The sequence below is a fragment of the Osmia lignaria genome, chromosome 3, assembly GCF_051020975.1.
Source record: "Osmia lignaria lignaria isolate PbOS001 chromosome 3, iyOsmLign1, whole genome shotgun sequence".
NCBI classification, from domain to species: domain Eukaryota; kingdom Metazoa; phylum Arthropoda; class Insecta; order Hymenoptera; family Megachilidae; genus Osmia; species Osmia lignaria.
Genome location: NC_135034.1, coordinates 5,720,845 through 5,746,560, shown reverse-complemented (window position 1 = coordinate 5,746,560; position 25,716 = coordinate 5,720,845). Strand labels below are relative to the sequence as shown.

Sequence of the window (25,716 nt, the reverse complement as noted above, 5' to 3'; positions counted from 1 at the left end):
CCGCTTCTCGACGGAGGGCACAGGCGCTGATTTCCTCTCTATCAGGGCAAGCTAACTTAACCTAAGGACTTTTCCCTTGCGCGTTCCTCGACGCCTATGCAGCTGCTGCGTACAACACACGAAAGAACTGAGATACGTGTATTCGTAACAGGCGGAACACACGTTACACTTAACGAGAGCCCTTCGACCCTCGTCGGTCAGAAACACCTGCAGGAAATCACAACCCCCAAATGCAAATATTATCTTAATTGCTATAGAAAACTACCGCCATTACCTGGAAACGCTTTTCTCTTTCACCTTTGTGGCCGAGCGTCACACTAATGAGCGCACCGCGTCGAGATTACGTTCGAGGGGGTGGACAGGGACGTACGCGAACCTTTCAACCCCCCCCCCGATGAAACTTTAGCGTAACGTTGGATGAACGAAATTGCAAATTTCTCCGCCCCTTTCCCTGGATGGTACGTTCGATTTTCCTCGTGCGCGATATGCAAAGTGGCTGTTACATTGTTTTCAAGGTTACCCTGGCTCCCTATCAATGCAAATTGCCCGTAATGGAAGCTCTTAGAGGAAATCGGATACGAACGGGAATAAGGGAGTTCTCGTTTCTCTATTCTCTCTAATTGCCGCGCTGACAATAGAGGCACGATTGCATTTTCCATAGACAATCTGAAATCTTGTTAAACCGATGTTAAAAACGCTTACGTAAAAGTGTTATAAAACCAACCGATGTTATGTACGATTATTAAGTTCGGCAGGTGAGAAGCTCGGTCGAGTTACGAATTCGTTTCGACACCCCGCGCTGACGAATCGTCGATTTGGCAAGCCACTTTAGGCAACTTCCGCCGCGGCCGCGTATCCTGTCAATATCTTGCCAACCTTCTCCGAGTCGTTTTTAATTAATTTCCCATGCATGCCGGCCCGTGGAAACTCGGATAGCTTGCGCGAATCCGTGCATAATGAGTCGACGCGAACGAGATTAAGAAATCGCAGGCGATTGTTATTTACTCGTCAACTTTCCATCCTCCCGAGGATTAACGATTCTCTGGATTTCATCTTAAATGTGAAAATTCCCGAAACCTATGTTAAACAAGTATAACGTTGAACGACCTACAAGCTGGCTAGCCGTATTTCACCAGCCGGTTCGCGTAAAGACTCGTAACGTTAATGCAGAGGGTAATTTGCATCGACGAAAGCGTTGTTCGCTGGTGAAACGCGAGGTAGTTGTACGTTCGATTAAACCTGCGTTTACCTGAAGCTCGTAAGACCACCGTCGCCGTTCCTCTCTCTCGTTGCGAGCCAAATTTCCGCTATCGCGCCCGCAAGAACACATTACGATCTTAATGAGCGCTTAGCATAACAAACGTAAGATCGGATCGGGTTGCCAACCGGCGCCGTACACGCACCGCCTGTTCCAAGCGCGCTCGAGCACGCTCGCTCCTCCACGACTTTCAATCGAAAGGGTGAGAGAGTAACAGGGTGAAAATATGAAGGTGAATGAGCTAATTAATTGGTTCGAGTATCATTTAAAATTCGATAAGAGTGAATCCTTAAGGAAAGGTTCGAATAGACGATAAGAAGAAACGGAAAGGCTTTGGTTTTCGCGGCGATGCGCATGCGAGCGCCTCCGACTTATGGAAGTTTAGCCGTTAACTTAACCGGCGTTTACCTTAATCTAAGATCAGCTCTGGCCTGCCGCGTGCACCGCTCGGTATAATGTATGGCCGTATGAATATGCATTGGACACGGTATGAGGTCCTGGCAGCGATGTAAACGCGTGAACGTGTGCCCCATAGCGACGCTACGTTTACTCTATACGAGCGAGGTGAGCGTTCCTTCAGCATTTGCCAGTGTTCGCGTGTTTGCTCACGCTCGCTTTGCCCGCCTATCTACAACGCGGCTTATTCGCGCGAGCATTACGCAGACACAGAGACTGATTATCGCCTCGTGAGAACCGGACGAATTCGACCCCGAACGATTATGAAATTGAAATGAAAGATAGGTAGCGTGATGCCGGGAAACGGTACCATCTCGAAGAAGGTTAAACAGGGTAAAACGTTCCTTTCCAACCGTATTCCTGTCGCTCGTAATTCAACGGCAAGAGAGGATTTGATTTTTCGCGAAGAGAGAGAGGTTCACGCGTGGGCTGAGCGCGAGCGCAGGTTGCACGCGCGAAACACTGTTCCCTCGCGTGGGAGTAATTTGTGAGCTCGCGAGTGCGTTTCGTGCGTGCCGGCCGATACGGGCCTCGCCGAGGAAGCAAGTGGAAGGTGGATCCTTATCTGGCCGAATTTTACGAGCGTTTTAAAGGATCGTTAATTTTCGGACGTTTATCGCTTGACCGCCGTGTGATCCTTCTTTCCTCTTCCTCCGAGGACGATCCGGCATCGTTGAAAATTCAACCGTTCATCTTTGAAAGAAAAATAACGATCCCGTAACATGGAACAGGTGTCTGTTAAACATCAAACATCCTTGACAGAATTAATCTTTGATATGTTATTTTTGGGGAACGAATTTCGACCGGAAACGAAGATGCAGACCATGAAAAAAATAAGAAAGAACCGCTATGACCAGGTATTTCAAGGTACTCGAAACGAAACGATCTTTCGTGACGCGTTCTGCCGGCCGGAAATCGTGTGCCTACCTTTAGTATTTTTATTCCGTCGTAAAGAGGTTTTTACGAGCGATTTATGTAACATTATTTTGTGAAACATTTCGCCGCTGGAAAGGTTGGAATCAGGTTATTAGGCTGGTACACGAATTTTCTTTTATCGTTCGTATCGGTATGACACGAGCGTAAGGAGTATTTTAAATGGCCTTTTAGGTGAAGCTAGTTCGAAAGCTCGTTCTAGCGAACGAAGCCGAGGCTACACGGGATTCATGAAGGTTAATTGCAAGTTGATGAGAACAGTTTTAACGCTTTTAACTTTTCACTTGGTCTTCCAGGCTAGACGGTCAGACTCTCATGTATATTTAATAACCGACACGTGGGTTCACTTGTCTAAGCTGTTCACGCGATACGTGTATCCCTGTTAATTGGAGCTCGAGTCCAGCTTTTAAAAAATTCAACAACCTAAGCGCATCAGTTCACACCTAGCTGACTCTTCAACATTTCCCGATTTCTTACACGCTGCGTTGAAAAGAGAGGAATCAACGCGTGTAGGTCACAGTCTTAAAGAATTTTTAATCTTGATCAAGCATTTACTTGCTTGGAAATATGAAAAATATTCTATGAAATTATTAGAAGAAAACTGGTAAGCGTGAAAAACGATGGTTGCACGATTAGGCAGATCGCGTTGAGGGAAGAAAACGCTTTGCTGGTCGTTCTTTAACGACCTCGAAGGCTTTCGTTTTCGTCGCCTTCTGGCCCCGACACTCGTGACTAATTCTCATGTTCCTTTAATGAGCCGCCCACAAACGAACGCGTTAACGTATCCAGGTGCAGGTCGCACGCGGCAAAAACGTATGCACATCCGCAAAAGGGCAACGCTAGGCGTAGGTGCAAACACAGAGGGAGAGAGAAACACTAGGGGTGGGAGCGAAGGAAAACTAAGCGGCGCGTTACCTTCTTGCGGCTAGCCGTGGTTTAAATCGTGTCACGGTTTGATAGTCTCATTACAGGCTCCGTTAACCTGTTTTTTCATCGAAGCAAGACCGCTTCGTACTTTGCCTCGTTCGTATAGAAACACACCGGAGGAAAGCGAAAAAAAAAAAAAAAAAGACACTGATATATCGTTTCACTTTTCTTTTCCTTCGCTTTTAATATCTCATTTAACCACGCAGAATCGTGTAAACCATCGCTTTCTCCGCGCCCCGTATCATCTCGAACGTTTCCATTTCCCTTCCCTGTCGATCGATCGACCAGGAGAAGGAGGCCAACTAAGGTTGCTTCGAAAAAGGAAACGTAACTTTCCACGAAAAATTTCGCCACCAGCGGATCACTGAATCGAATCTAACGACCATCTGCTCGAAGGTGTTTCGACCTCTCTATGCCAACTCTCTCCGCTCGAATTTTCGACCGCGTATTGGCCCCATTCTTCCGAAAACTGTTCGAATCGTTTCGACAGCTCGTCGATGGAAATCGTTCACGCTCGAAACAATGTATTTCGAGTCGATATTCCTGAGGAATAATTATAAAGGTATTAGTTGGCTCGAATGGAAATCGAGTTAGACACGCTACACCGCGTTTAAATGGAGGAATTATAGAAATTAGGGGTAGTGGCATCATTTAATTAGGGGGAAACGATAGGTGGACTGGCCCATATGGCGCGTGTACAAAACCGGAGACAGTTCTTTTTTTAGTGGGTAAAACCAGAACAATGTATTTAATCAGCGGGACAAGTAATGTGATTTAATAGAAACCTAAGTTTCTTTTGCAAATGGCCGTTTAACGAAATGCGAAGAATCAGATTAAAAAAAAAAAAAAAAAAAAAAAAATTAACACCCAGTAGAGACTCGATAAGAGTGTAGTAGCGTGTGAGAGGTGGCTCGGTTGATTCGCGATAGAAGCTCGAAGCTAGGACCACCCTTCGTTCTCGATGGCTCTTCAACCCCTTCCAGGTGGTCGGATCGGACCACTCTCCTACCGCTCGACTGCTTCGGCAAGCGATCTCGAGCGGACGAGGAGAGGAAGACGAGTGGAACGAGAGCGAGTAGAGAAACGTCGTCGTTCTGCAAAGTGGGAGAACGGTTCGTATCAATCTCTCCCTCGTCCCCTCTGATCCGCAAACTACCACCCTTTCAGGTTGCCAACACTACGAAAGCCCGAGAGTTCGAGCAAAAGCCCCCTCTCCCTTGCGCTCTAATGAAAGATATTAACTACAATTTTATATCGAATTACCGCTGAAACACATTTCAAATTAGTTGGGCGTAGCCGCGCCACACAGTGGAGGCGCCGAGCTTGCCGAGCAGCCGATTGGCCGGCTAGTTAACGCCGCGTACGCGGATTGGCGGAGGAAGAACGACAGAGGGGAATGTTTAGGGCGTGCCAGAACAGCGATATGGCCGCCCCAGGAACGAGCGGAGGCGCCTGGTCCGTTCAGTGCGAGCAGATCAGTCGAGGCAACCCGATGCACACGCACGCCTCGCTCCAAGCATCCAACCGCTCCCTCGTCAGACAGACAACACGATAGATTTTAACGCTCTTCCTCTCTGTCCTTCGAGCCGGAAAAAGGATATCGTGATCTCGGTGCATCTCGTAATTACCGCGCAGTTCCTTCCGGCTCCTCGTTGCGCGCGAGTTGGTGATCGGGATCGATCGGCAAAGTGAACCAAGTCGCGTTTCAAAACGGCAATAGTGTGCAAGTTGTATTTCCGGATAAAAGACGTTCGATGTTCGGTGATCGATCGGTCAACGATCGTGTTCGATTGATTCTGTGACGAAGAACCTTTGATCGTGTTCGTCGTTGCAATCGCGAGGAGACGAGAGAGAGGTTTACTCCGTCAGATAATTAAACGGGCGAAGAAAAGGAGCGAAAGGAAAGCGGAAATGGCCGGCGGGCTAGCTGTTACGCGTGGCAATTATGTTGAGCGGCCAATTAGCAATTAACCGACGAGAGCAGCGGAGCGGCCCCTTAATTGCGGCTAAGAACAACAATAACAACGACGACGACGAGAGAAGGAAGAAGAGAAGGAAGGTGGATGCGGAGGTGGAGCGACCGAGTGAACGGGCGGAAGCGCAAGGTGCATCACGACCATCTCACGCGCCATTTACTCTCGATTCTCGCTTCGAAATCAACCGCGAGCTTCCTTGATCGTTCGTTTTAATTAATTCTGACTCGAATCGATGGGAGTGTCGAAGGCGAAGAGACACCGGAAGAAGAATCAACGGTCCGGGATTGGATATCAATCGAGGATACAGTGAAGTGCAGTTGGTGGCTGTCTAAGAGGAATACGAATCAGCGAAAAGGAATCCTGACGAACGCGACGCGGTCACCGACGGCAAGATTCTGTCTCCCAGGTACCGGGCGAGTCCTGGGGTGGCGACAGAGGCACCTGCAGGTGCCCGTAGCCCGAACGAACCACCTACGTCTACCGTGATGACGGTCCATCATCATCAGAACCACCACGTGGCGGCTTTGAGCGGCGTCACCGTGGCCAATAACGGTCTCAACCTGAGCAGGATGTCCGGCCTGGAGGCCCATCGGCTCGAGAACATCGTCGAGAGGAACGGAGTTAGCGTTGAACGATTGTCGAACGGACTCGACGCGAGGAACAATAATCACGCTGGTAACAACGGTTTGGAACGCGGAGACGCATCGACCACGATGCCCCAGAGATCTCGTTTCATGATCACCGATATTCTCGGAGGAGCGTCCAGCAAGATGCACCAGGCGGGTCTGCAAACGCAAGAACCACCCGGTAGCCCACCGTCGACACCCAGGGACCTAAGTGTCAGACACCAGTCGAGGACGTCGTTGAGCAACAGCAATCTCGACGAGGATAGCGACGCCAGTCATCACGATGGTGCTTCCGTTACTTCGAATGGTAAGCGGTCAATTATATCCTTATCTCGGTCTCGTCGGCTCGTCGGAGATTTCCGCGAAACGAACGCGAACGCGAACGTTCGACGATTATGTCGTTACGCGAAACGGTTGGCCGTGATTTCGAGTATCAACGCGTAGTCTTCGATCGTGTTCCCGGACGAGACGATTGTTAATTGGTTAAGAACGAGGAGGGAAAGAGAGAGCCGAAGGAGGCGCGAAATTAATTTTCGCCATTCGGTTTGTTCACCTGAGCCGCGTGGACTTTCACGCAGAGGTGTCAAGGACATTTATGGGCCGGACTACCGTCCCGACCGGATGTTCCACTCGGCGAGAGAGACCCGAGTCGTCCGTCGCTGCTGGCTTGCGGAACGAAACGCTTCGGGAATCAAATATTTCCCGGCGGATGAAAAAAGGTCTTCCTCTTGGAAGCCCCTCCTCTGTCCCGACATCGTTTAAGCATTTTAATGGTCTCAAATTGGACCTCGCCGATCCGAACGCTTTAATTATCTTACCCTCATTTGTTACCTTCGATTCTTCTCTCCGTAAACTTTCATTTCAACCGTTTAAGCCTGGTATTCTTGTTTACCGATTTCGAATAACTGAAACTTCTTTCTTCCACCCTTTTTCGATCCCGGTTCCCTGATAAATTTAACGAGCAAGTTTGATGGGATCTGGAGGTAATTCGTCGAGTTATCGCAAAGGTTATTGCCGAAGGAAGATCTTTGATCGACGAGATTGAGGAAGAAACGAATCGATGGCTTCCTTCATTCATCATTTCTGACCTGTTTACCTCGGTCATCTTCTTTAATTCACCGATACTCCACGGGTGTTGACCCTTCAGAACGGTGAACGTAATATCTCGTGATCGATTTGGGTTTCGAAATTTCATAGAACTTGTTCGTTTTCGGCTTTGTCCACCTAATTAGAGGGCTCCGCGGTTTTTTTCAGGTTAATGGAATCCCGAATCGTTATTACTCCCCCGAAGCTGACCGTTTCGACACTTCCGTCCATTATCCGTACTCGGTTCCCGTTTATAAATTTTCTTTTTCCTCGAGACGCGACTGAAAATTCCTATCCGAGATCGTTTCCTTGTTTGTATAAACGGCGAACATCGGACATTATCGCGGTGAAAAAGAAAAAAGAATTTTAATTACAGTCATTCGTCAGAGTCCGACTGCGAGTTGGCGAGGCATCGAGCAAAAGTACGGTTAATACCAATCATCTCGAAACAATTTCCGTCAATTTGCGACTGCTTTTTTTTTTATTTCTTTTTATACCGCAGCCAGGACGGTTCCCATTCCCGTTTTACGTGGCTCGTCGTCGATCGACGTTCCACCGGCACTTTCCTTCGAGGCTAAGTTCATACGCTTACATCGTAATCGGCTTGTTTCCCACAAAAAGTACATTAAGAACAATTACGCGCATGACTACGGCTACGTGATTAGAGACACGGTTCCGAGCACTAATACCGCTTCTGACTGTGAGAACCAAACGGAACACGGTTTTCTTGCAAAAACGGAAAGAACCTTTTATCCTCCTCCGAACAATTCCTATTCTCGCCAAATATCATCGTTCTCTATCGATACAAGATTCAACATCGTTACCTTCATTTCATTGATTTAAACGTAATAAGCGATCAAATATGGATCATGTTTGTCCAACAATCATCGTCCCTACCGAACTGATATCCATAGCAAGGAAAATACTGGTGGAAAAAGGGGTGTACGGAGCAGATCTATCGTCTAGTAAAAGAGGGAGCGATCGCGAAATGCGATTCGAAAGGTTGAAACGTGGCTAGGGAAGAGTGTGTCGCGATAAATGGCCGATATCGTGCCTGGTCGACGCTTTTCTTTCGACTAAACAGCGTACGCTCGAGGCCGTTATCAGTCGCGGTTAACCTCACGCGGCTAATCGTCGCCGGGCGTCCACTGAAGAATTAATGAAGGCCAATTAGAAGGAGTAACGGCGTTGTAATTGCTGGCCAGCACGCTTTCCGGATGATCGAACCGATGATTAGACGCGTTCCATCCTCGCCGATTTATCAACGCCTTCGAAATACCCCCTTTTTTTTTCGATCACTTTTCCATCCCGATTTACCAGTTTTGCGAAATACTGTTTAGTAAATTGTTTCATTCGGTTCGTCGTTAACGATAAATTACTCACAAGCTAATCGTCTATGAAGTTTCTACTGATCGATAGACAATGATGCAGCGAAAGGGTTTAATATTGGAAAGAGGGTGATTATTAGCGAGTAGTTATCTTGTATCTGCTTTATGCGTACATTCTAATCTCGTGGGAGTAATTGACGGTCGCCGCGAGTCCGTCCACCATGGCTCGTTCAGTCCAATAAAGAATTAATGAAAGCCAATTAGAAGGAGTAACGCCGATGTAATTGCCGTCGTACATGCCGGCATGGCACCGGTCTCGACAATTTTCCGCGATCACTCGTAGATTTTTATACGTTTCCTTTAGATACGATCTGATGCAAAGTGTACCACAATAAGTGTCACCGTTGAGAACAAAATACCATAATTCTACTTGAAAATAACAGACAGCGATTGTAGAATGAAAATTTCTTTCGATAAATGTCAAGATATAATAAAAATTATTGGCAGATATCGCGTGATTGAATTTGCAACACGAAGTATCGAACGCCTCATTACCGTCGACAGGTGTTAGACTTATCTAAAATCAATGAATTCTCACAATTATTTTCACGGGAAGACCACGATTGCGAGAGAAGAGTTTTTGCCATTTCTGATACGGTGAAAAGGCGAGGAACGATCGCGATCGAAGGTCGGGTATAATTCGACGAGCGTAGAAACGCGTGAAAGAGCCGGTCTCGCGACTCGCAAAATAGAGATATTTTTCGGGCGCGTGTACAAATCGTTTGTAATCCGCTTACGAAGCCAACATTCGTCCCCGGCTTGTATTGTTGGCGTCGGTTGGCGTGGAGCCGGAAGGTCCGTGGGCCACAGCCAGTTTCACGCCCTTACAAGGGATCCGCCGACTTTTCGCGCGCGACTAATCCGAGAACCGGAAATGATTGGCAACCGTTTAGATCTCCGCGCGGATTAGGAATTCTATGAGAGCTCCTTTCTCTCTCTCTCTCTTCTAGCCACCGAGACGAAAGAGGCTCCGACTTCAGCTCTTCTTTTACTCCCCTTTTTCTTTCTTTCTTTCTTTTTTTATTCTATGCTTCGCATATGCGAGAGCCCAGGCTGACAAACGAGAACCGGCTGTCAACTTTTTGACGAGACTATCTTGGCCAAGGATTAATCCTGTGCGCTCCGGATAATCGAGGCACCGAACGCGTCCTTACCACCGCGTCAAAAGATGTCCTTCTAAACGTCAGAGAATTGAAAGTCTCAACGGTACCGAAGCGCAAGGGCGCAACCCTTTAACCTTTCGCGGTCGGAATTTTAATCGATCAAAATCGTCGGTAATTTTACTGTTTTACTGCAGTCGGAGAAACTTGTGACAAGGGGAATCGACAGGCTGTTATTTAGCTAAACATTCCTTCGTAACGTTCCAACGACAGACAGTCGCGCACCGCTGTCGTTGGGATTCGCACGGTTGCTTTTCAACGTTTTCTTAACGAGATTCGTGATCGGAAATCCTCTTAACTAGCTCGTTCCAACGTTGACAGTGTTGACCTCGCTTTGCATTACCCATAAACAGACCATTTCAGTGTTTTTTTATCGCGATACCAACCGTGCGCGTCGCAGGGATTCCTTCTTAGAAAGCTTCTAAATGGACAGTATTTACAGAAAGTTACAATTTTTATGTAAAAAAAGAAGCTTTGAAAAGGAAGGTTAAGCATTAGGTGTTGAAAAACTATGACGACTACCCGAGGGAAACATCACTGTACAGGAAGAAAGTTAATCGGGTCAGAGTGCATTGTTTCAAACGGTTGACTCTGCTAGCGCTAGAATAATTAATCACGTTCGCTTAATCTAAGATCGGCCACTTTGTAAACACCGGCTGGTTTGCACGTGTTCCAGCGAGTTAACCGTACGATCATCTACTCTGATTGCATTCTTCAAGATATTCCTCGGTGTATTGTGAAAAATTTCCGATCTCACGGCTATTTTCCGACCGATAAATTCATTTGCGAACGATGAAAAAACGGTTCTTCTCGGTACACTCGAGATACGTGGAAATCTTTAATAGAAATCTGGAAAGCTTCGTTAGATAGCGTACCGTTCGACTTTGATAACCCATTCTTTTGCAATTTTGCAATTTCACTATTCTTTCGTGACCGAACCGCGCGGAAATAATAGATCTAACAGAAATCGTTAGCTTCCTCTTATTAACTCGACGACGAAGGGTATCTATTCTCGGTACGATTTTCGACCAGAGTCTCGGACGACGAGAAAAAGAAAGCACCGTTCGTCAACGTCACCGTGGTTAATTGGCTCTAGCGTCTAGCTTCGCCAAAATTTCTTTCCACGTATTACGCCGAATGCAGTTGGCAATTAACACGCGAGCATAGTAGTCACGAATACCAGCTCGTGTATAGAGGGAGGTAGGACACGTGTACTCACGAACCCCATAGAAGAACGCTGACGACTTGCTAGCAGGCCACTCGGCGAGTCGCTAACACGACTTTTGCGTGACCAAGTCCGGCCTTGATGTCGCAAGGACCGAGTTTCGGTGTTGCTGGAACGAATCACCGACATTCGATCATTCGAAACTGCTCCAATTTCCAGTATTCGCGACCCCTACCGACCGTACATTAGCGTATTTTAAAGTCTTCTAATTGACAATCCCTATTTACGATGATATCGATGGGTCAAACTTTTCGAAAGATCGGAGACTTTAATGGTATTCGGTCAACGCACGCGGAACATTCGATTTGTTAATACAAGGAAATCCGATTTGAAGTTGAGAGTCTCTTGACGACTAGCTACCTCCCTGCTGGTTACTTGCAATTAGGGTAAGCTACTCATTGCTCAGTATATACTTTGTTCCCCTTGCTACCCTACAACATCCTCTGTCCCCGTTTCACCCTGTTCTTTCAACCTTTTCACCGGCGACAAACTCGTCAAGGGATGATTTCCCGTGAATGGAACGCGATACGATGGAAATTCCTGGGTAATATTTAAGAGAATTTATTTCCTGTATCCAGTTTCGTTGACTATGTTAAGGGATGGAATGGAATTTCTCTCAAGACCGGCAACACAGTGCGTGACGTTTTATCGATGATAAAATAAAAGTGTTTGCGGTCGTGGAAAGCGCGTAAAACTTTACACCGTGTCCTACCTAATTATGTAGCCGGACGCGATACGAGGGCGCAGTAGTCCGTATTCCTATTCACCGGCCACGCGGAATGCACCTGGTGAAATTCGAGAAACGCGCTCGTTATGCACCCCGCGAAACCTTAGGCTCGCATAATTCGATCTGACAGTAACTCCCGATTGCATTTTTCCCTATAATGTTTCCACGCTGCGACAGATCATTGTACAGGCCGACACTCGACACCTCCCTGTCCTTATTCCGCCATCGAGATCCTTCGAAAAACGCCCTCGTTCGCGGCTAAATTCTTCTCGAGGATGACCGGGAACCGAATTAAAAAATTCATTTGCGTAGTGATTGTTTCACCGATTTACTATTTACAGTAGGGCTAGGGTGAGATCGACGCTTAAATAACAATTATCCCGTGTATATCACGCGTGGGGTAGTAATTGGACACCATCTCCGTAGTTTGTTTTTCAAATTCTCGACGACAGTTTGTCCCCTACGGGGTTGACTGCAAATAGAGTGGGCAGGCAATAAAACCTTAGCCCTATAACATTATCCCCGGTGTACTCTACCCCCAAAGGTGGCGACACGGTAACACAATACAGAAGAGGGGTCAGATTCAACCCCCGTCGAGAAACGTCGCCCTTGTACACAATAAGAGAGGGTGCGTACATAGCGAACTAAGAAGGGCCAGTGTAACAGGCCAAACGGGTGAGTGTGACTGGAATTTTGAGAAATACTAAATTCATTCGAATTTCTCCAAATTTCTCACTTTCGTTGCAGCTCTAATTAATAGGCAACGAAAGAACGGGGTTCCATTATGCGGCGAGATTTTATTCGCTCATTGTCGTGCAAGTTTTGCCGTGACTAACTAGTTCGCAGGTGTGTGCTTTTAGCCGCAAAGCTGGCGCAATGCCGTTAATATTCGAGGAATGTAGATGTAAACCGCACGATAAAAAGAACGATTCAAGAGGCTGCGATCCGATGGGAATGTTTCTTAATTTCATTTTACCATTCCATACGAGAAATATATTTTTTTTAAGTCCTATGACTTGAATTCGAGGTTAAATAGAGACAATTAAAAAGATAGAGGAAGAAAATCTTTTAGTCGAAATAACATATTTTAGTTAACTTTTTATCTATGGTAAACTGAACAGTTGAGCTTTTAACGCTTTGCTCATACCCCTCCTATCAGTCTCTACTAGTAAATCCTTTCTATCTCCGAGATAATAACAAGCTTATTACTAACATTAAAGGCTTTCAAGAAGAATGCATATACCATCGTGATTGCAGTGAATAATAGAGTGTTTCAGGAGTTAATTTTTCACTATTCTTGAGTGGAAAATTTCACAAATTTTCTGGAAAAAAAAAAAGAATCAACAAAGGAATATTTGCTGGAAGCACTGCAATCACTCGGGCAGGTATGCTCGCACACCGTGATCGTCTGTACATCCTGCAGGTGTCGCGGTTTCGTTGTAAAACGGAAAAAAAAGAAGGTGGACTGGTCGGGAGAAGACGATACCTGTCGGTGACGCGGACACGACCGTGCTGGCACTAATTGCGCCAGCGAATAATTGCTCGATAAACATCCTGTTAATCTCACTTTTACGTTCTGTACATTGTAGAGGCTCGTGTCGGTGGCTCGTAGCACGCGAGCCTCTCGTTTTCTCTCTTCGTTGCTCGCACACGAAACACGACAATTTTCATGGGTGCATACACGACGTGCATCCGGTGCACCGTCGTATTCCTGACGTTCGCCGCAACGATTACACGTACGAAACGTAATTAAAGTAACGCAAAGCCACGTATGTGATCGCGTAATCTCCGTGCTGGGAAAGGTTGACCGGTTAAAATCGAACCAATTCAGAGAAACGATCCGCTGACGCTCTCTTTTTTTTTATTTTTTCATTCACCCTTTGATTGCACGGATTCGATGGAAATTCCGTTAGCTGGTAATTTTATTGGTATTAAAATTCAGTCCGTTGTTTCGATAAAAAAACAAACGAAAAATATTTCTCTCAAGAGTTTCGAAACACGAATCGATGGAAACTTATACCGCGAGAACAATAAAGTTTCCGAGAAGATGTATGGACAACGCTAAGATGCATGATGTTTGTTGAAAATTCTTCGGCGAGACAGCATCCAGTTGTGGAAGAAGCAAGGAAAAAAGGTGGGCGAAACTCGAAGCGTCGTGTAATGGAAACAGGTGGCGGGGAAGTCAAGAGAATAACGTCAACGACGAAAGGAAGAAAAATGAGTGGCTGGAAATGCTTCCACGGTTACTGTACTCGCCGAGAGAAAGAACTTCCTCGAAAAATAGTCGCTTCATTTTTCATCGGATTAAAACAATCGTCGGAAAAAAACAATACGAAGAAAAATAGCAGAGGGTCGATCAAATATAAACCAGACTTTTCGAACAATAATGGTGTGCATTCGCGTTGCACTTGTGCAACCCCATATTTCGCTATTCGATGCAATATTTTTCCCGAATCGCAGCTAGTGGAAAAACGATTTTTCCCGAATCCGTTTCGAGAACATTGACCGTCGTTAGCGGTGGTGGTAAAGTGAAACGTATGTAGAGAGCGAGGAACAGCCCCATAAAGATAACCTAGCTGAAGGATAAAGCCTTCGGGTACGTGCTGTGGGAGTAAACGGTAGAAGAAAGTCTGAAAAGCACTTTTTTTTCGCGGGAGGCAAGAAGGAAGAAGAGGAAAGGAAGCAACTGTTTCGCGATGCCTCTCGAGTTACTTGAAACTCTCTTTTTCTGTTTGCGGGTGGGGTTGCCAAGAGGGTAAAAAAAGTTTCAGTCCAACGTCTTGGAAGCGTCTAAAAAAAAAAGAGGAGGATTGCGTCGGTTCAGACGTAGCCGTCCTCTAAGTGTATCACATAGTAAATTTAGTTTTCCAACCTCCGTTTCCCTGTCTCTGTCCGTCTTTGTCGAAACGTTCCAGTCTACGATGAAATTCCTCTTTCCTGAGGGATCGTCGGCCATCTTTGCCAACATGGCGGACCAGTCCCGGATCCGTTCGAGCGAATCTGCCCGATCAAACGGAGGCTAAGAGCCACGCTTTCGTTCGAGTTAACTCAATCCGTTGCCTCTCTATCCTTCCACTCTCCTATCTTTCTCCGCGCCGTCTATCCATTTCCTCCCCGCCACCCTCGTCCTGCAGACCGTTTCTTTTCCGCACCACCCACGACCGTTCCAATCGATGAGCTCGCGACAACAGTCCTTTAGATACTTTTACAAGCCCGCAGAGCGTCTCCCATGGGCTTTGCCCGGCTGATCGCACCCCTCGCGGGATTCCCTCCGACCCTTCGATAAGGAACCTTCGAATTTTGCCCTGTTACGGGCATTAGCTATATTTCGATGTTTCCAACAACTACGCGCCAAGTATATTTGTCATTGACAGTTTTAAAACGCCTGAAAACTAGTTTCCCATAATATGGCGCACTCTAGATTATACACCTATAATTAGATACCTCGGTACATATTTTGTTGATAAGGAAAGACTGTCCGAAGTGCTACTTATTTTCAAAGTTTCTTGTAATTGCGAACGACTCTTAAATAAATAAATCGCACGATCTTTTCTTTGAAACGAACTTTTCCTCGACACGTTTGTTCCACCAAGACGGCTAGGAAATTGCGTCCTTTTCGCGACGGGAAGAGAGAAATAAAAAGAAGAGCGTTAACGGGATTTCAGGGGGATGAACCGAGGACAGTGGTGTCTGTATCGTTCGTGTACGGGTCAGATTTGATCGAGGCTGAGCGTGGATGCGCGCGCGTGCAAGCGTGTACGAGTGTCGGCGCGCGGAGAAGCGCAACTTGCCGACGCGTATCGGGTGTAATCGGTTTCCTCGGGGAATCCCACCCTCTCTCCGTTGGCGCCGACGAACCGGGGGGATAATTTGCGGCGTCTCGACGCGACTGCGTGGTCCAATCCGCGATAGCAGCCAATCGGCTCTCAGCTGCGCGGACTCGAACCGGAGAACAAAAGGATCTCTCAGCCGATAGAGAGGCAGGCGGCTGCGATCGCCATGCGGGGACCAGCTAAACCGAACCGTACCACCGCATCGATTACTTCCCCTACAGAACAGCGATAAAGCCTCTTCGACTTCGACACCCCACCCCGTAACCCCTCTACCTTTATCTCTTAACGCTCAGACGCCGAATGGCTCCCTCGTATCGGGTTCAACTTGTAATAATCGTAATAATTATCTAATGATTCGTTTGAAAAGTAAACGAATCGAAGGAATAAAGTAAAAGATTGTCTGATTTTCAGCGAGATTTAAACGAACGTTCCACGGCTTTCAGGCGGCAAGGAGGACGACCCAAAAAGTTCCTCGTCCGGCACTCTGAGCTCGGCGCAAAGCAAGAAACAACGAAAGGCGCGTACTGCTTTCACGGATCATCAACTGCAAACCCTGGAGAGGAGTTTTGAGCGACAAAAGTATCTGAGCGTACAGGACAGGATGGAGCTGGCAGCGAAATTGCAGCTGACCGACACCCAAGTCAAGACATGGTACCAGAACAGAAGGTAGGATTAAAAGCTCGCGAGATTTATGATACTTTCGAAAGGATCACGGTTATCCTTCTTCACAATGGGGGTATAGATGATCTCGTAGCTCCGGCTGACGTAACCGTGTCAAGCTTCTGATATTTTTCTTCGTTGAAAAGACAAAGCGTATTGTTTTGTCGTCGAGTTTTACGCTCGTTTCGAATAAAAAAGCTTCGATTCTGAATACGTCCGAAGGTTTTGTAAAGATACCATCGGTTCACGCTGGCTCGATTATCGGTGTACACGTTCGCGAGACTCGGTGAAAGAGGTATATCTACCGTGACTTTTCGAGATGTTCGTGCAAGAATCGAAAGAGGCCCCGTGATCCTTGCGTTTAACCACGTAAACAGCGCCTTTGTTGGCTGCCGCGATTTCCATTTACGGATTCGATACGCGCCGTCACGAGCGAACGACCGCGGCTGTTACGCTTCTCATCTTCCTTGCGCTCTGATGAGGGTGCATCCCTTTTACCCTCGCACAAAGTAACGAAAATGTTGCGAGCCAAGGAGCCGAATCGGGATCTACTTCTTCCACGCTTTCTTATCTTCGCCTCCTCTGTTTTCAACCGTTTATACAAAGTCAATCGTCCATTGTTCCTTCAGGCTTTTCGTTCACCACGCCTTATTGGATCCTTTCAATATCGTTCAAGGATCGTGATTCGCGCCTTTCTTTGTTGCACGACAATCTTTCTCGGTTGTATATTAAACAGCAAAAACCAATACCTGTTCATTCGATGGCAGCTCGAATGAACATTAACCGTGTTTCTTATTTTCGTTCGAGATGAAATATTTACTTTTACAAGTATGGATGGATCTAATCGCGATAGTTTCGCGAGAGAAAATACCGTGGAAACTTGTAAGGAGTTAATTAATCGACAAGGATGAAAGTACGCGTGCCATGATTATCGTCGGTTTGAATGAAAGAACGAAAGAACGAAAGGCTGGCAAGAGAGCCGCAAAAAGCCGGGAAAATTAGTGACGCTTCTGTCGGCTGGCTTCTTAAGTGCCCGCTTAAAGTTTTGTTGCTCGGTACACGAAGCTGGCAAGAGAGTGACTCGGCGCCTTTTCGCGGAGGCGCCGACCACACCTCGGGCGCCACGACGACGGATTTTGTATCCCTTTTACTCCGGCAAACTACCACCTACCAGAGACGGCAAACCTTTCTTCCACGCGGCTATCCTCGACCCCTATTAACCCTTTAGCTACTATGCGCTACTATAACGCTTCATTGCTAAACGATTTCTCAACATGAAACGTCATTACATCTCCAACTTTTCCTCGAACCGAACCTCGCACTTTCCTTTTAATCCCTTTCTCTTAAATAAAAACTTTCAATTAAAGCGTTAAACGTTTGATTAATTAATTATTCCAACGAGCAGCACTCGTCTTCCTCTTTCAAGTATTCTTTTGTGCATCGCGATGCGTTTTGAAATTCACATTTTCAATAAGAGCCTAGAAGCGCCGCGTTTTCTGACTTCCATTTCGATGACAAAAGAATGTAGAGTGGGCGAAGGAAGGTACGTTTCAATGTGTACGTATTAAAATGCAAGCGGACGCGGGCGTGGGGTCTAATTGAATCAGCTTTGATTAGAAATTCTTCTTTCACCGTTGAGAATGCCGTTAGACGGCAGAAGGATTGCTAACGAGCTCGAAGAACTTTCAGCGAAACAGTTTTCCCTCCTAAAGGTGGAATAATTTTTCAAAAATCTTTCTTCCTTCTACCTTTCGTCTCGAGTGGAGAAAATCGAGCGTGTCCGAGTAATTCCTGAAGACAATGAAAAGCCAAAGATTTTAATTTTTCTCGGTGCTCGTTAACCACCGGATCCTCGTGACTAACGAGCGTGATGATGGAAAGTAGATAGGAGGACCGCGAAGTATCGGGAGGACGAAATTGCAGGCGCCACTGCATGACTCGGTGAAAACCACTTTCGGGCACAAAGGATGCCGCTGAACAACCTGAAATCGACTCTATCCGCCGATCCGACTTTCCTTTACTTTATTTTTCAACATCGAAACGAACATTGTATATAAAACTGTACGCCGTGTCACAACTGTGCAGCTGAAAGATTAAAGCTACTTAAAGGATTAAGGGTACGATCGATCGCCATTCCACGAATTTGCATCGACAACATTCTCGGCAAAACAAACTTCCCGTAAACGAAGGTCAACGGGTAATTAAACGCGTTCGGTTTGATTCGCAAATCGCCCGGTAATCTGGCAAAAGAACGACGAGGAAGGTAAAACGAAACTGGTCGGCCCGGCCGATAATGAACACTTGCCTCGACCACTATTTACTCGCTCTTGAATCTCCATGCTACCATTTAAAACGTCCAGTTACCGTGATTTTCTTCCGGCAAACGTGCTTTCCGCGAAATCGATCGCGGTCTCGTACGCTAAATTGCCCGCTACCGATCAGCGATACTGCTCGTTCCACGCTTTTTCCGTCCGTGTACGCTCGGTACGCATCGGACCCGATTATTCAGAAGTCATTAGGACTCGTTAGGTTACTCCTGCTGCCTACTTATCGGTTAATTACGTACGCGGTCATAAATCGGATGGTGAGTGGCGTTCACACACGACACGCTGATCGATCGATCGTCAAGCGTACCGATTTTCTTTCCTAATGAAACGTGGCGTTAATCTTTACACGTACCGTCGTTGAAGATCTCCACCGTTAATGGTAAACAAGTGTACGTACACGACTGCTAATCGAAGCGTGGAATTAACTCGGAATCAAGGATCACCGTTAAGTTTGCGATGGAAATATATTTTTCCTAATTTTCACTGTTGAAATCTTTAGATAAGATTTGATCGAGATTATATCAGAAATACAGCAGGTTCGAGATTGATGTTTGATTTCATAATTGGTGGTAAACGAGAGGAAAGTGGAGTAGCTGAGTATTCTATTACGTTCCGAGCTGAAGAAGCCATCGTGCTTCCCGCGGCTTAGATGAAAATACGAGCAAGTGAAAACGTCACATGGAACAGGATTGTCCTGTAACGTGGAAGGGGCACAGGAATCCTTCACACGGTTTTGCGCTCGTTATATACCATCAGCGCTAAACACACCATCAACCATGGAACACGCTATAATGTTTTACTACATGGCTATTCAGAAGTAATACCTCATACAAACATTGGATAAGAACTATGAATACGCGTGTAACGGACCAGGGAATAGAGATGCCGAGGCGATAATAAGACGCATCAAACTCTTAAAAATTCCATGAGTTTCATCCTCGAAATATTTACCCGGGTAACCGGTAACGAAGCGAGAAAACGGTGGATTTCTAAAACGAAATGACCGTGCCACTCGATATGTATTTTTAGACGAGAAACTCGAGTGGAAGGTGGAAAAATGCTCATGCAAATGCATCGTTATCCCCGCGCATCGCCCTTCGCTTATCGTCCGAGTCCCGGTACTGTTTAGCCTGAATTTTTTCCAGCCATTTCGTGAAATTCCTTCGACCCCTCCTTACCTTCGTTCGACTTGAAATCACAACACGAAATCGTGTACAGTTCCGTGACACGAATTTTTCCGTCGACTAACCGTGGTCGGCGAACGATCCGATCGAAACGAGTGCATTTGGCTAGCCGAGAAATCAAGACGATCCGTTATGAAGCGGTTTACCAGCAGGCGTGGGAAGCTCGTACGTTCTTCCGGTGTGGGCACCGAGAAGCCTGGAGAAACAACGAAGCCGGATTCTCACGATTGCGATGTATCACACGACGCGTTAGCGATGTCGCCACGCTATTACCAGAGACTGGCGAAAAGAGAAGAAAAAAAAGAAAAAAGAGAAAAGAAAAACGATGCCGTTTCTTCTCTGCATTTCTCTACACGTTCCTTTGCCGCGGTAAAATTTGCACCTAATTTACCGGTTTCAATGGAAATGTTTTTGTCGGTGTCTCTAATTAACTGATCGTCTTGATGAAGCTTGCTCGCATTTACCTCCGGCAACACGCTTTGATACGATGCTTTAGGTAATTGCTATATTTACGCGGACTTTCTCCCCGGTTACATTGTTCCCCGATGGAAAAAAGATAGTTTAACGGGATCTTTGTAACAGGTTCAGGATCAATTATTACATTTGTCAAAGATCGACGTTAGGAAAATATTAACAGCGTAACACGGCGGAAAATTAGTTCGCCTTCCATTCAAACTTCCAGTTCCTGGTTCACCCTTTGTAACGCTCTGCGTGGACCCCGAAGGAACATGTGTCCCCGTAGTCAGTCGAGCAAATAATAATTGAAAAATATGTCGCCCTATTCTATGCTCCTTCCTATCTGTCGCCGTTATTATTACGGCAAACGAACAGCTTGGCTGCATTAGCGTCGCGAGGACTTGTAACCGCAAAACCACCGACCAGTTCCAAACACCATTATAAATGCATTAACTCTCCCCCTCAGCTTTTCCCTCCCCCTTTCAACCGCGCGTTGGTCTCGTCATTTTTTATCCTTCGTTGATTTAAGTAAACTCTCTTGATAGCTTACTAATGCTTCAATTTGCTATGTTCGAATTAGCAAAGTAACTTTTCTACCACTTTCCATTGAATACTCATCGATACGTATCGATATCGGTCGAAAGGCGTTAAAATTTTCCGTTAGACTTTCAAGGATTCACCGATCGAACGAATCTTTCCCAGAGTCATCGGAATAACGATCCCTTTACTTCGTTTCAAAGAGTCGACGATCATTAAGCTGAATCGTTACAGTTTCTTGACACTTCTCTCGGCCATGCCGGAGTCCGCCCCCCTTTTACCCTTCGTTTTATTCGAGGCAAGATCTAAGCAACCCCCGGGTAACCTCTCGAGAACGATAAATCAATGACTCTCGGCTCTTTCCGTCGTCACTTCCGACCCTTCGTCTCTCTTTCTCCCTCCCGTGGTTATTCAATGCCGATACAAAGAGCTGCTACTGCAATTAAGGGTGTTTTAGAGTGGCTGCACTCGAAAATGACCGGCCAACCCTTGGCGGGGGTATTAAAAAACATTACTCATCACATAATCGCACGAGTGGTTTTCATTGCAACTTGTCGTCTACGTTCTTTCACCCCTTTTTCTCTCTCTCTCTCTCTCTCTCTCTCTTCTTCTCTTGTTTCATTGAAACGTTCGGTGGTCTTCTTTTCCCCAACGTGCCGGCAGAAAAATGAGAAATGATCGTGGCTCGATTCAGAGGTGGCTGTTTAAAATTCATGAACGATTTTACTGCTACCCCTCCATGCGAGGCTGGAACGTTACAAAAGGCCGAAAGCAGGGGTATATCGAGAGAGAGAGTGGCCCAGATTTTCAAACGATCCAACACCAAGTACCAGAGAAAGAGAGACGAACGCGAGTCGAAGAGGGAACGGGCTGGGTTATATGCACCCCACAAAATATATTAATTGTCGAATTTTCCGTGCGAGCTGCATATCCGTTAGAGCCGCTTTGTCCCTTGCCAGCCACGGATCTCCTGATTATTAATTACCACGACAACGAACTTCAACTCACCACCACCGGTACCACCACCCCCTGCTGGATCCTCTCGTAAAATTCGCGGCCTCGTTTCGAAGCTATAACCATTTTTTTTTTGTTTTTAATTTTTATCTCGTGCCGCCGGTTTTTATGGAAAAAAGGTAACGAATGCCACCCCCCCCTCGTCGACGAAGCTCGTTAATTATCGCCTCGAATTCCGCAGCGAGCGAATCGTCGGCTTTTAATTGAGAGGGTGGCGAAACCACCAGGCTGATTTATCGTCGGGGATAATCGTGACGTTTGACGGTGGTGGTGGTGGACAGGCTCGGTTGGTGAAAATTTTATTGGTACTTTCGCGTAAAAGCTCGTCTGGCTATTTTTTTTTTTTTTCTAATTATTCCAGAGGTAATTACCGTTCGATCGTCAACTATCGAAGCGTGAATCCATATTAAACGAGGATCGATCACGCGTATAACTGCCGTCGATTATCAAGCAAATTGTGTTTTGCATCGATGAAAAATTGTTTTATCGGATCGCTCCTTCGCAACCGTATAACAGCTGATTTTTGTCCATGACACGTTGTAATCCTGAGACGACGATACGCAATCGCGGGACAATGAAGTGTAATGTTGCGTTTACAGTAATAACAAACGTGCCGTAAGCCGAGTGAGAGAAAGAACTAAATCACAACGTTGTCGCTCCAGACACGGCACTGTAATCTTCCTCTCCGCTCTTTAATAATTACTGTACGCAGTACAACGAGTTGCGTAATTGGTCCGATTCCGATGCCGTTATAAAAGTCAGAATTCACGGTATTCGAGTAACAAAGGCAAGAGACAATGTTTTATATTCCACGTACAGTGAATTTCGGTGTGTATACCAAGAGTTTCACGAATGTTGTTCGCCGGTATCAACCCTCCCGTCTAAGGGCGCTTTAAGGTTCGCAGGAAGTGGCGAGCGCGTGGCATGATACGCGATGATTAGGCAGCGAAACTCCACGGGCTATTTGTTAGTATAATCAGCCGGCCAACAGTGTGGCCAACGTAACCACCCGTCGGCACGCCAACCCGTTTTACCGTAATTGTCCCAGATCGAGATTTACATAGGCGAACGGAGATTGAGAGGCGATCGAAGGGAAAGGAGACGAGGAAGGTAGCGTTTAATGAAATCGTAGAAAAGCATGAGAGTTTTTTTTCTGCTCATGAATAGCCACACACGATCGTTAAGTCCCGAACGATATATAATCACACGAGAATGTTAGATTAAACGAAAGTAGGATACATTGCAGGGAAAACGAACATTTATTCATGATACGAAAACGAAAAGGAGAAATAAAAAGATAATATCTAAGCTTCCTCGTTATTTTCGTTACAGAACAAAGTGGAAGAGGCAGACGATGGTCGTGTTCGAGAACAATATGGCAGTTGCGGCGTTCCAGGAACTTTATGGAAGCGGAGCAGCCGCGGTTCCTGTGCATCCTGCGGCAGGACGATACTGGCCTTACCCAGGTGCACACGCGTTACCAACCAACGGACTCTTCTTCCAGCAAGCATCCGCGGCTGTGACCTTACAAAAACCTCTACCCTACAGACTGTATCCCCCAACGATGATCCTGGCAGGACCGAGTAATCCGCTAGGCTCCTTGACAGCCAGCTCTAGTTTATCGACCATGAGCAACTACTACAGAGACAGTCCAGAGATAACCGACGGAAGGGACAGAGAGAACCTGGAGAGATCGTCGAGGCAAAGGGACAGAAGCAGAAGTCCTGTGATAAGAGACAGGTCGCCGTTGAGGAAGGACGAAAGACTATACACACCGACGATGGTACAGGCTGGATCGAGTAACTCGCTTGGAACTCTCACGGCGAGTTCGAACTTGAGCAATTACTACAGAGACAGCCCTGAAGTGGCGGACAACAGGGACAGGGAGAACATGAACCGAGTACCTAGACAAAGGGACAGGAGCAAGAGTCCAGCGTTAAGGGAACGATCTCCCGTACGCAAGGACGAGAGACTCTATCCAGCCAGCATGCTTCAAGCAGGTCCTAGCAACAGTATCGGTTCGTTAACAGGCAATTCAGCTCTTCCTATGGCTAATTACTACAGAGTCAGCCCTGAAAGGGAGAATCTGAACAGGGCGAGCAGACAGAGAGACAGGAGCAGCAGTCGCGACCGATCACCGATCCAGAGAGAGGACAGCCCTCAGAGTATAAGGGCGGACAGCGACGAGGAGAGTATACACGATATCTAGGGCATAGATAATGATGAAAGATCGATAGACGAGATTCCATCGCGTTCTATCGAAAAGGAGGACGGTTAATCTTCCGCGGATCGAATCTTTCATATTGGAGCAGCTAAGAAAGTGGAAACGAAAGGGGTTGCGAAAATGATGGCAGCGAACGCGTTCAACTCCGCGATATTGACACGGAATTAACGTTGGAACGGTCGATTTCGTGAGGTGGAACGCAGGAAGTGACACGGCACGGACGTCCGGGATTTCCACGATAATGAGAACGCGCGGAGGAAGCATTGTGTGGTTAACCAAAGTTTGTGATTCGAACGGTACGTTTATGAACGAACAGGGGTACGGTGAATCAGTATTTAATGCTCGATCGTGACGATTGTGTACTCAACGGGTTTGTTCTTTTTGTCAATAGCGACTGCGGATGTCTATGCAAAATCCTCTCAAGACTTCTGTTCGCTACCACCGTCACATATTTCAAAAAGTGCTCTGTGTTGGATGAATTCGTTGCATATTCTAACGTGCAGCAATTGCATAAACATTCGTAGTCCAGCCTCGTCGACAGGAATCACCAATATGGTTGGTATATTAATTGATAAAAAAAATCGAACGTCGAGCGACTTTCGTCGACGCGGATAAAAAAGCTGAAGATGGGTGGGAGAGAAAATAAGTTTGAAGATGACTAGATCGAGCGTCGGGAACGATCAGCGCGGGCAGGAAACGAGCCAATCGCGTACGAACGCGAATCTACAATTAATATGACATTAGAGAGGATCTGCCTGCGGGGGAAGAAATCTGAAATGACACGAAATTACAAGCGGTCGCTCGACAAAAAAAGAAGTCGGAAAAGAGGACGCAGAGGAGACCGTCGAACTATTCGAGCGCTTCTCGTGTTCCAAAGACGAAACCAGCATTTTTCACCCCTGTTCCCTTCGGATCGGCTGATTAGCTCGTTGCGTATCCTCTTCTGCCTTCTGCACCCCAAGGAATCCTTTTTCTTCGGTTAACAATTTATTACCTCGAACGACTAAATTGCAAAATGATAAAGGACCTCTATCTATTTCTTTTTTTTGCTGAGAAAGTTAAATACGCAACGAGTTAACGATGCGATTCTAAACTCAACTCTTGTAACTTGGGAGATAGCTCCCGTTGTAAATACGAATTAGGATATCATTTCGTCGCGTTAAACTGTAAATAGCCAGGCTCGCAGACGAAGTCTGATACAAGGTGGCCCATACGGTTGGACTCGTCGGGATCGCAGATGTTTTTCTAGGGCGTAAGATGGAAACCAACCGTGATAACCAGATATTTCAAAGTATTTTTCAGATTTCAGTATACGTAGAAGAACGCGAGAAACGTGTCCGAATCGTGCAAACCATTGTCTTTATTATGAATAACGAAGGATCGAGGTTGACGATTCGGACACGGCGTTTTCGCATTCGCCGATGAAATACCAGTATTATGAATGTATAAAATTAGGTTGTACGAGACGAGGAAGGTATACGTGGTTTAAAATGAAAAAATAAAAAAAAAAAAAGAAACGAGAAAACTTACGATTAGAGGAATCGAGTCTCACGGTATCGTGCGACTTAACGTTAAGTAATTGCAGCAACAAGTGCATAGTATAAATCATGCTTTGTAAAATAATGTCTGTATAGCGAGAATTATTATATGGAAAATATATTATACTGAATTTAACTTCTGCTCTGTCATTATTATCCTTAGTCCCTTGTTTTACGTCGA

The 25,716-nt window shown here is 46.2% G+C and overlaps 2 protein-coding genes across 4 annotated transcripts in view; one reads left to right on the top strand and one right to left on the bottom strand.

The window, feature by feature from the left end:
- The window catches only part of LOC117605242 (phosrestin-2), a 117,059-nt gene that overhangs the window by 61,559 nt on the left and 29,784 nt on the right, over nucleotides 1-25,716 (bottom strand). The window lies entirely within an intron of this gene.
- LOC117605244 (uncharacterized) lies at nucleotides 5,050-25,522 on the top strand. The gene is made up of 3 exons (XM_034326343.2): nucleotides 5,050-6,483; nucleotides 16,039-16,261; nucleotides 23,106-25,522. Exons 1-3 carry the CDS (start codon nucleotides 6,036-6,038, stop codon nucleotides 23,980-23,982), a joined length of 1,548 nt encoding a protein of 515 aa, XP_034182234.2. The 5' UTR covers nucleotides 5,050-6,035; the 3' UTR covers nucleotides 23,983-25,522.

What these genes read in the sequence shown, in the direction of transcription:
- LOC117605244 (XM_034326343.2), top strand. Translation starts at nt 6,036, where the DNA reads ATGACGGTCCATCATCATCAGAACCACCACGTGGCGGCTTTGAGCGGC. An exon ending in TGCTTCCGTTACTTCGAATG is followed by an intron (nt 6,484 to 16,038) that starts GTAAGCGGTCAA and finishes CACGGCTTTCAG; the next exon opens with GCGGCAAGGAGGACGACCCA. An exon ending in ACATGGTACCAGAACAGAAG is followed by an intron (nt 16,262 to 23,105) that starts GTAGGATTAAAA and finishes TTTTCGTTACAG; the next exon opens with AACAAAGTGGAAGAGGCAGA.